This window comes from Coregonus clupeaformis, chromosome 25 (assembly GCF_020615455.1).
Source record: "Coregonus clupeaformis isolate EN_2021a chromosome 25, ASM2061545v1, whole genome shotgun sequence".
NCBI classification, from domain to species: Eukaryota; Metazoa; Chordata; class Actinopteri; order Salmoniformes; family Salmonidae; genus Coregonus; species Coregonus clupeaformis.
In genome coordinates, this window is record NC_059216.1 from 19,125,558 (window position 1) to 19,137,967 (window position 12,410).

General features: G+C 43.7%; 1 protein-coding gene across 3 annotated transcripts in view; it reads right to left on the reverse strand.

The window, feature by feature from the left end:
- The window catches only part of nin (ninein (GSK3B interacting protein)), a 71,437-nt gene that overhangs the window by 57,350 nt on the left and 1,677 nt on the right, over positions 1 to 12,410 (reverse strand). For all 3 annotated transcript variants that reach the window (XM_041847353.2, XM_041847354.2, XM_041847352.2), the window contains exon 2: positions 499 to 708. In XM_041847353.2, the coding sequence (XP_041703287.2) occupies positions 499 to 687 (189 nt within the window). In that variant the 5' untranslated portion in view covers positions 688 to 708. The remainder of the gene's footprint in view (positions 1 to 498; positions 709 to 12,410) is intronic.

Below are 12,410 nucleotides of genomic sequence, written 5' to 3' on the forward strand. Positions count from 1 at the left end.
GTCCTACAAAAGGCTAGAAACTCCAATAACTGTTCAATGGATTAAGATAAAATACAAGCGGTTTGGACCATTGGTTTCCTTAGAGGATTATCTACACAATTAAACATATTATTTTACCCGTTGGTCAAAAGACGAATTTTTTGATTGGACACCTTAAAAAACGCGCACTACCTAACTCTCCAACCCAGGTTCATTCAACCACAGCATTACGCTAAAAGACAACCACAGAGTAGCCTATATCCTGAGGAGGGGGGTTTACCCTGCCAGTGAACTAACAACACCAGAGCTAACATTAACACTCATTTAACGCTGACCATATCGTGAGCTGTAGCAGGGTCGTATTCATTAGTGCACACCATTTTGCAAAACGTAGCAAAAACGTTTTACAACAAAAAACTAAAAACAATTGTTTCTTATTAGACAAGTTCTGGTAGTCCCTCCCTGTTTCAGTCCGTTCTCTCCCGACCCTAATGAACAGGCCCAGTGTGTAGGGCTTACCCTGCCAGTGAGTCTGTCCTGGTTCTGCAGCAGGGCATGGAGCAGGGTGGGGGTGGAATCTTCCAGGTGCAGGGCCTGGCACAGGTCAGACAGCTCCTCGGGGCACAGCGACCCGGCGCCGCTGGCGTCGAAACTCTCAAACACCTCCTTCAGCCGCTCCTCGTACTGATCCTGCTGGCCGTCATCCATCCCATAGGACAGCACCCTGCCCTGGAGACAGAGTTAGCACAGTTATAGGACAGCACCCTGCCCTGAACACACACAGAGAGTGAGATATAGATCTCTCTCCCCCTCCCCTCTCCCCCTCTCCCTCCCTCTATAGTGAGAGAGTTAGAGAGAGAGACAGATATACATAAAGAGAGAGAAAGAACCACATAATAATAACATACTCCATAGCACAGCACCCTGGACACACAGAGACAGGGTTAGGACAGACAGCACCCTGGACACACAAAGACAGGGTTAGGACAGACAGCACCCTGGACACACAGAGACAGGGTTAGGACAGACAGCACCCTGGACACACAGAGACAGGGTTAGGACAGACAGCACCCTGGACACACAGAGACAGGGTTAGGACAGACAGCACCCTGGACACACAGAGACAGGGTTAGGACAGACAGCACCCTGGATACACAGGCAGAGACAGGGTTAGGACAGACAGCACCCTGGATACACAGGCAGAGACAGGGTTAGGACAGACAGCACCCTGGACACACAGAGACAGGGTTAGGACAGACAGCACCCTGGACACACAGAGACAGGGTTAGGACAGACAGCACCCTGGACACACAGGCAGAGACAGGGTTAGGACAGACAGCACCCTGGACACACAGGCAGAGACAGGGTTAGGACAGACAGCACCCTGGACACACAGGCAGAGACAGGGGTAGGACAGACAGCACCCTGGACACACAGGCAGAGACAGGGTTAGGACAGACAGCACCCTGGACACACAGGCAGAAACAGGGTTAGGACAGACAGCACCCTGGACACACAGGCAGAGACAGGGTTAGGACAGACAGCACCCTGGACACACAGGCAGAGACAGGGTTAGGACAGACAGCACCCTGTCTTAGGGACACACAGACACAGGCAGAGACAGGGTTAGGACAGACAGCACCCTGGACACACAGGCAGAGACAGGGTTAGGACAGACAGCACCCTGGACACACAGGCAGAGACAGGGTTAGGACAGACAGCACCCTGGACACACAGGCAGAGACAGGGTTAGGACAGACAGCACCCTGGACACACAGGCAGAGACAGGGTTAGGACAGACAGCACCCTGTCTTAGGGACACAGACACAGGCAGAGACAGGGTTAGGACAGACAGCACCCTGGACACACAGGCAGAGACAGGGTTAGGACAGACAGCACCCTGGACACACAGGCAGAGACAGGGTTAGGACAGACAGCACCCTGGACACACAGGCAGAGACAGGGTTAGGACAGACAGCACCCTTCTTAGGGACACACAGGCAGAGACAGGGTTAGGACAGACAGCACCCTGTCTTAGGGACACACAGGCAGAGACAGGGTTAGGACAGACAGCACCCTGGACACACAGGCAGAGACAGGGTTAGGACAGACAGCACCCTGGACACACAGGCAGAGACAGGGTTAGGACAGACAGCACCCTGTCTTAGGGACACACAGACACAGGCAGAGACAGGGTTAGCGTAGTTATTTCATAGAACAGTACCCTGCCCTGGGGACAGAGAGACTGGTAACGACAGGGTTAACAGCACCCTGCCCTGCACACACAGGCAGCTACTACGATTATCCAGAGCACCTGTGGAATAATATATATATATATATACCCTAAAAAACCTAGCCAAGATAATAATGAGTTCACATTCCAACACCAGTTTACACCTATAGCAAGACACTTACGACGAGGGTGGAAACATCCATAGTACGAGCAGCCTCACCAGCCTGTACCCACCACTGAGGGAGGTTGATCTACAGCCCACTACACACCAGCGTCATTCCCTAATCCAATCAGCCTTCCTGGATGATGAGACAGCCAGGGGATGCGTCCCAAATGACACCCTAATCCCTATTTAGCGCACTACTTTTGAGGGCTCTGGTTAAAAGTAGTGCGCTATATAGGGAATAGGGTGCCATTTGGGATGCATCCAGGTGGATACAGCGCATAGGCTTTACACGGCCCACAGCAGGGGCTTGGCCATGCCATTGGGATGCCTCATGTCACAACGAGATGCCATAAAGAACGAAGCATTACCTTTGACACATGATGGGATGCCGTTTGAAGCAAAGGAACTTACTTAATTTACAGAATATATTTGATGTGTATCTGCACAGTAGTAAAAGTTTATATTGAAGATAAACCTCACAACAGCTAAAATCATTGCTATTTAGCTCAGAGGTGATGGAAAAAAGAATATTGAGTAAATATACCAAAAAATACAAGCTTCAAGAGGAATAGGGGTAATACCCATACCATACTAACTACCGTAATCAACCAGTGATTTAGTCAGTGCATATAGACGGGTTAAACGTCACGAAAACGATGCACACGCCAGATAGCTAGCAACAATAGCAAGAAGCTGCCATGTGGGGAATCGCAGGCGGCTCGTTTCAGCTAGTTTTATCCTGTTCTTGATCCCATGTCTTGTTTTGAGGTGTTTTGACTGATGTCAAGTCAATGCTAATATGGCTGAAATTCGCTAGCTAGCTAACCAACAACTGTAGCGATGTATTAGAGTGCTCATTCTGCACATTTCTGTTTTCAATAAACATTGGAGACGAAATATAGGTTACATGTTGTCAACAATCTAAGCCAGGACTGCCCAACCCTGTTCCTGGAGAGCCTCCGTCCTGTAGGTTTTTGGTCCAACCCTAATCTAGCACACCTGATTCTAATAATTAGCAGGTTGATAAGATGAATACGTCTCTCGGCCCTAACAATGGGAGTCTTTGTCCACAAAGCGGCATGGCGGGCTGTCTAGTTCCCACCTATCCTTTCTTCGGATTGGTGGACACATCTAATTATTGTAATCCTTTTTTGAATATTCGATGAGGGTTGTTGACGTCAACCGCCTGTATTCATTGGAGAGAGATTTTACGCCACTAGCCTCATGCCATGAATACTGTACGCATAGCCATCGAGACATTATTCTCCAAGTTGCCGGGATGTCACGTATCCTACTTATATCAGTACACTCATTACAACTTAAGCATTACCAAACTTCTATTCGATCAAATAAACCTCACGTAGCAAATAAGCCATTGATATTTTTTTTGTTGACCAAATTCGACACCCTTTCATTGACCTCCATATAAAAACTCCTTGCTTTGTGTGTGAAGTCACCTGCTGGAGGGAGACAGATGTTCTGCTGAGTTGCGCCTCTCTCTTCCTCCTCCTCTCTGATTACAACAAAGACCCGCCCACCTGAGGATCTGTCTTTTCAGCTGTCTATTTCCCGTATTTGAGGGGTGCAAAATCCACTTGTCACTTAAATCTCGCTGGATTGATTGATTTCATTTTACTCCTGCGACTCTTTCATACTCTTGCTTGTGTAATTATTTCGATGACTGTTGCTACTTGTGCTAACAGCTAGTGACAGGATCAACGACAAAGACCGTCCCAGGCTCGTTGGGGGTTCGAGAGAGACATGGTCAGAATGTCCCAGGCTCGTTGAGGGTTTGAGAGAGATTGTCAGAATGTCCCAGGCTCGTTGGGGGTTCGAGAGAGACATGGTCAGAATGTCCCAGGCTCGTTGGGGGTTCGAGAGAGATGGTCAGAATGTCCCAGGCTTGTTGGGGGTTCGAGAGAGACATGGTCAGAATGTCCCAGGCTCGTTGGGGGTTCGAGAGAGACATGGTCAGAATGTCCCAGGCTCGTTGGGGGTTTGAGAGAGACATGGTCAGAATGTCCCAGGCTCATTGGGGGTTCGAGAGAGACATGGTCAGAATGTCCCAGGCTTGTTTGGGGTTCGAGAGAGACATGGGCAGAATGTCCCAGGCTCGTTGGGGGTTCGAGACAGAGATATGGGCAGAATGTCCCAGGCTCGTTGGGGGTTCGAGACAGAGATATGGTCAGAATGTCCCAGGCTCGTTGGGGGTTCGAGAGAGACATGGTCAGAATGTCCCAGGCTCGTTGGGGGTTCGAGAGAGACATGGTCAGAATGTCCCAGGCTCGTTGGGGGTTCGAGAGAGACATGGTCAGAATGTCCCAGGCTCGTTGGGGGTTCGAGAGAGACATGGTCAGAATGTCCCAGGCTCGTTGGGGGTTCGAGAGAGACATGGTCAGAATGTCCCAGGCTCGTTGGGGGCAAGTCACCTTGGATAAAAGCGTCTGCTAAATAACATGATTATTATATATTATATGATTAAAAATAATACCATGCATAAAACTTTGTGAGTCTTTCAAATGAGACAGAAACACTTCTACAGGCGTAGCCTGGAGAGGGCTAAAGGCTCCACTAATCTGTCTTCATTTAGCCGGTTCCAGGCGGAGGAGTTGAGCGTGGAGGTTCCAGGCGGAGGAGTTGAGCAGGGAGGGGAAGGACGGGCAGGGCCACGTTGGCGGGGCCACGTTCGGGGAAGGACAGACAGTCAAAAACCCAACTCAGCTCTTTATGACATCACTGACCGGAGCAGCAACGGCTCCACCTGCACTCTGAGGTCAGTCGCCATTGGACACGTCCCAAACGGCGCCCTATTCATTGTAAATAAGAATTTTGTTCTTAACTGACTAGTTAAATAAAAGGTAAAATATGCACTACTTTAGACCAGGGCCCACAGGGTATATGCAAAGTATTACATAGACTGGAAATAGTAACCTGGCTACTGGCTACACAAGGTTAGAGGGATTTCATTTCCTGATCTGTTATACTTTACTGACCTCCAATTGTCTGCAAAGTGTACCCATTATTACCCTAACCATAGTATACCCATTATTAACCTAACCATAGTGTACCCATTATTAACCTAACCATAGTATACCCATTATTAACCTAACCATATTATACCCATTATTAACCTAACCATAGTGTACCCATTATTAACCTAACCATAGTGTACCCATTATTAACCTAACCATAGTGTACCCATTATTAACCTAACCATAGTATACCCATTATTAACCTAACCATAGTATACCCATTATTAACCTAACCATAGTGTACCCATTATTAACCTAACCATAGTGTACCCATTATTAACCTAACCATAGTATACCCATTATTAACCCAACCATAGTATACCCATTATTAACCTAACCATAGTATACCCATTATTAACCTAACCATAGTATACCCATTATTAACCTAACCATAGTATACCCAATATTAACCTAACCATAGTATACCCATTATTAACCTAACCATAGTGTACCCATTATTAACCTAACCATAGTATACCCATTATTAACCTAACCATAGTATACCCATTATTAACCTAACCATAGTATACCCATTATTAACCTAACCATAGTATACCCATTATTAACCTTTATTATACCCATTATTAACCTAACCATAGTATACCCATTATTAACCTTTATTATACCCATTATTAACCTAACCATAGTATACCCATTATTAACCTAACCATAGTATACCCATTATTAACCTAACCATAGTATACCCATTATTAACCTAACCATAGTATACCCATTATTAACCTAACCATATTATACCCATTATTAACCTAACCATAGTATACCCATTATTAACCTTTATTATACCCATTATTAACCTAACCATAGTATACCCATTATTAACCTAACCATAGTATACCCATTATTAACCTAACCATAGTGTACCCATTATTAACCTAACCATAGTGTACCCATTATTAATCTAACCATAGTATACCCATTATTAACCTTTATTATACCCATTATTAACCTAACCATAGTGTACCCATTATTAACCTAACCATAGTGTACCCATTATTAACCTAACCATAGTATACCCATTATTAACCTAACCATAGTGTACCCATTATTAACCTAACCATAGTGTACCCATTATTAACCTAACCATAGTATACCCATTATTAAGCTAACCATAGTATACCCATTATTAAGCTAACCATAGTATACCCATTATTAACCTAACCATAGTATACCCATTATTAACCTAACCATAGTGTACCCATTATTAACCTAACCATAGTGTACCCATTATTAACCTAACCATAGTATACCCATTATTAACCTAACCATAGTGTACCCATTATTAACCTTTAATATACCCATTATTAACCTAACCATAGTGTACCCATTATTAACCTTTATTATACCCATTATTAACCTAACCATATTGTACCCATTATTAACCTAACCATAGTATACCCATTATTAACCTAACCATAGTATACCCATTATTAACCTAACCATAGTATACCCATTATTAACCTTTATTATACCCATTATTAACCTAACCATAGTATACCCATTATTAACCTTTATTATACCCATTATTAACCTAACCATAGTATACCCATTATTAACCTAACCATAGTATACCCATTATTAACCTAACCATAGTGTACCCATTATTAACCTAACCATAGTATACCCATTATTAACCTTTATTATACCCATTATTAACCTAACCATAGTGTACCCATTATTAACCTAACCATAGTATACCCATTATTAACCTAACCATAGTCTACCCATTATTAACCTAACCATAGTGTACCCATTATTAACCTAACCATAGTATACCCATTATTAACCTAACCATAGTGTACCCATTATTAACCTAACCATAGTGTACCCATTATTAACCTAACCATAGTGTACCCATTATTAACCTAACCATAGTATACCCATTATTAACCTAACCATAGTATACCCATTATTAACCTAACCATAGTATACCAATTATTAACCTAACCATAGTGTACCCATTATTAACCTAACCATATTGTACCCATTATTAACCTAACCATATTATACCCATTATTAACCTAACCATAGTATACCCATTATTAACCTGGGGGCAAACAGTGGCGCTGTTTCACCTTTTTATGTGATTTCAGCTTTAATTATTGCATCTGGACTATGCTGAGACCTAAGGTCAAGTTGACTGACACAACAATAAAATCAAAGTAAGATCAGTTAATATCATAAAGATCAGTTAATATCATAGATACAGACACAGAGTATAAATCAAAAATCAGTTAATATCATAAAGATCAGTTAATATCATAGATACAGACACAGAGTATAATGTCACAAAATCTGAAGTTCATTTTAAAATGATGTCAATTTTGTTGGTGTTGCTGTCTTCTGTATTTTAGGAAGACTCCTAGTATCCAATCATTTTAGACAAAGAATAAAGGATACTTCCTCTGGACTGAACAAACTCTACCAGCAAGCAGTGACACCCCAGTGACACCCCAGTGACACCCCAGTGACACCCCAGTGACACCCCAGTGACACCCCAGTGACACCCCAGTGACACCCCAGTATGTAAACGCAGAACCCTCACACTAGGGATGTGCATGATTATTCGTATATTCGTATATCCGAAACGGACGTTATTATTCGAATACCTGTGTGAGTATTCTTTTTTTTTTCCGCAAAAAAAGACATATAGGCCTATTTTAACACTGAAAAAGGCTTTTTCTAAATTAAATTAAAATATCCATGTGACATTGATATACTGTACCATGACATTTCAAATTATTAATTTAATAAAACAACAAACTTTTCAATTTCGTTTTGTCGTTTTAATGAGATGCACCCCATATAAAAAATAATGGTAGCCGTCCGTTAGCCTTCACGCGTGTAGCTTGTTGTTGCGGCAAAGAGGCTCAACGGAGTGAGAGTTCACCAGTGCAATGTAAGATGGAATAAAATTACGGAATTAAACGTTAGTGAAATGACAAGGAGCAATGAACAGGTAGGCTGTTTTATCTGAATGGGGTTGGGGAGAAAACGCTAAATGTGGCCTCAAATTAGCCTAGCTAGCTATAGCTGTCTAGGTTCTCTAGGTTCCTCCAGTCAAGACAGGCACTGTTCTATGGGATGATAAATAAGATTGTGGCTGCTACAAGTTAGCTAGTCTTGGCTGTAGCCGAGTAGCGTCTCTCTCTGCCTCCGCTCCCATCTCACCGGCACCTCCGCAGCTGCAGCAATCGAGCGCCAGCCTCTCGGGTTAAAAAAACGGAAGTAAAACAAAACATACATGTATTTCGAATATCCGACAAAAATTCATGATACTATTCAAATAGTGAACTTATTTCAACCCCCCCCCGCCCCCCATTCCTACACCACACACACGTATGTAAACACACTACTACCCCAGATAGAGATTAGTAGCTTTGGTACCCCCCCCCCACACCACTTCCAGCTGCTTGTTGTCATAGTGATGTCATCATTGTCCTTCATAGAAGCCAGCATTAGCCAGGTGTCCCCTCCTCTTCCAGCTCCTCCAGCCAGATCTGAGAGTCCTTATTCAACTCAAGACAATGGGCTGTCCAAACCATACGGCCTGTCCCAAATGGCACCCTGTTCCCCCCATACAGCACACTGCTTTTGACCAGGGCCCATAGGATGCAATTTGGGACGCGTCCATAATCATTTATTTTTTCAGCTTCTTGCATCTGCACATCTCAGCAGCTGATCTCATTCAAGTGAACCGTGATCGCTAGTTTAGCATCGTGGCCAGCGGATCACACATTAAATCCCCTACCCAGCTACCCTCATAAGATCACAGTAAAAACCCAAGACAAAGACCAGGGCGCGTATCCACAAAGCAACTCAGAGTAGTAGTGCTGATTTAGAATCTGTCCATATAAAATGTATTTATAATAATATATAAATAATATAATAATATTAAAAGTATTTATTATGATCTAAAAGGTCAAACCGATCCTAGATCAGCAGTCATCCTCTACAGGCCTTAATTTGACACGTTTTGATTTGATCATTTGTCTCGTAGGCTCTAAGCTGTCAGCAAAATAGACCTGCAGCTCCAAAAGGGATTGACCCCATACAGCGGGTCATTGGGACTGTAGATTGACAGCTGTCCGTTACAGAATCAGGACCAAGGCAGAGTAGACTGGAGCAGGGGAATCAGAAGACGAGGTTAATCCGGACACCTGCTGCATCATATGTTTGGTCGTCCCACTCCCTGTAGGCCTACTGACTGAGTTACTGACTGAGTTACTGACTGAACTACTGACTGGGCTACTGACTGAGTTACTGACTGAACTACTGACTGAGTTACTGACTGAGTTACTGACTGAGTTACTGACTGAGCTACTGACTGAGTTACTGACTGAGTTACTGACTGAACTACTGACTGAGTTACTGACTGAGTTACTGACTGAGCTACTGACTGAGTTACTGACTGAGTTACTGACTGGGCTACTGACTGGGCTACTGACTGAGTTACTGACTGGACTACTGACTGAGTTACTGACTGAGTTACTGACTGAGTTACTGACTGAACTACTGACTGAGTTACTGACTGAGTTACTGACTGGGCTACTGACTGAGTTACTGACTGAGTTACTGACTGAAGTACTGACTGAGTTACTGACTGAGTTACTGACTGAGTTACTGACTGAGTTACTGACTGGGCTACTGACTGAGTTACTGACTGAGTTACTGACTGAGTTACTGACTGAGTTACTGACTGGGCTACTGACTGAGTTACTGACTGAGTTACTGACTGGGCTACTGACTGAGTTACTGACTGAGTTACTGACTGAGTTACTGACTGAACTACTGACTGAGTTACTGACTGAGTTACTGACTGAGTTACTGACTGAGTTACTGACTGAACTACTGACTGAGTTACTGACTGAGTTACTGACTGAGTTACTGACTGAGTTACTGACTGAGTTACTGACTGAGTTACTGACTGAGTTACTGACTGAACTACTGACTGAGTTACTGACTGAGTTACTGACTGAGTTACTGACTGAACTACTGACTGAGTTACTGACTGAGTTACTGACTGACTGAACTACTGACTGAGTTACTGACTGAGTTACTGACTGAGTTACTGACTGAGTTACTGACTGAGTTACTGACTGAGCTACTGACTGAGTTACTGACTGAGTTACTGACTGAGTTACTGACTGAACTACTGACTGAGTTACTGACTGAGTTACTGACTGACTGAACTACTGACTGAGTTACTGACTGAGTTACTGACTGAGTTACTGACTGACTGAACTACTGACTGAGTTACTGACTGAGTTACTGACTGGGCTACTGACTGAGTTACTGACTGAGTTACTGACTGAGTTACTGACTGAGTTACTGACTGGGCTACTGACTGAGTTACTGACTGAGTTACTGACTGGGCTACTGACTGAGTTACTGACTGAGTTACTGACTGAGTTACTGACTGAGTTACTGACTGAGTTACTGACTGAACTACTGACTGAGTTACTGACTGGGCTACTGACTGAGTTACTGACTGAGTTACTGACTGAGTTACTGACTGGGCTACTGACTGAGTTACTGACTGAGTTACTGACTGGGCTACTGACTGAGTTACTGACTGAGTTACTGACTGAGTTACTGACTGAGTTACTGACTGAGTTACTGACTGAACTACTGACTGAGTTACTGACTGAGTTACTGACTGAGTTACTGACTGAGTTACTGACTGAGTTACTGACTGAGTTACTGACTGAGTTACTGACTGAGTTACTGACTGAGCTACTGACTGAGTTACTGACTGAGCTACTGACTGAGTTACTGACTGAGTTACTGACTGAGTTACTGACTGAACTACTGACTGAGTTACTGACTGAGTTACTGACTGAACTACTGACTGAGTTACTGACTGGGCTACTGACTGAGTTACTGACTGAGTTACTGACTGACTGAACTACTGACTGAGTTACTGACTGAGTTACTGACTGACTGAACTACTGACTGAGTTACTGACTGAGTTACTGACTGAGTTACTGACTGAGTTACTGACTGACTGAACTACTGACTGAGTTACTGACTGAGTTACTGACTGAGTTACTGACTGAGTTACTGACTGAGTTACTGACTGAGCTACTGACTGAGTTACTGACTGAGTTACTGACTGAGTTACTGACTGAGTTACTGACTGAGTTACTGACTGAGTTACTGACTGAACTACTGACTGAGTTACTGACTGGGCTACTGACTGAGTTACTGACTGAGTTACTGACTGGGCTACTGACTGAGTTACTGACTGAGTTACTGACTGAGTTACTGACTGAGTTACTGACTGGGCTACTGACTGAGTTACTGACTGAGTTACTGACTGAGTTACTGACTGAGTTACTGACTGAGTTACTGACTGAGCTACTGACTGAGTTACTGACTGAGTTACTGACTGAGTTACTGACTGAGTTACTGACTGAGTTACTGACTGAGTTACTGACTGAGTTACTGACTGAGCTACTGACTGAGTTACTGACTGAGCTACTGACTGAGTTACTGACTGAGTTACTGACTGACTGAACTACTGACTGAGTTACTGACTGAGTTACTGACTGACTGAACTACTGACTGAGTTACTGACTGAGTTACTGACTGACTGAACTACTGACTGAGTTACTGACTGAGTTACTGACTGAGCTACTGACTGACTGAACTACTGACTGAGTTACTGACTGAGTTACTGACTGAGTTACTGACTGAGTTACTGACTGAGTTACTGACTGAACTACTGACTGAGTTACTGACTGAGTTACTGACTGGGCTACTGACTGACTGAACTACTGACTGAGTTACTGACTGAGTTACTGACTGACTGAACTACTGACTGAGTTACTGACTGAGTTACTGACTGAGTTACTGACTGACTGAACTACTGACTGAGTTACTGACTGAGTTACTGACTGACTGAACTACTGACTGAGTTACTGACTGAGTTACTGACTGAGTTACTGACTGACTGAACTACTGACTGAGTTACTGACTG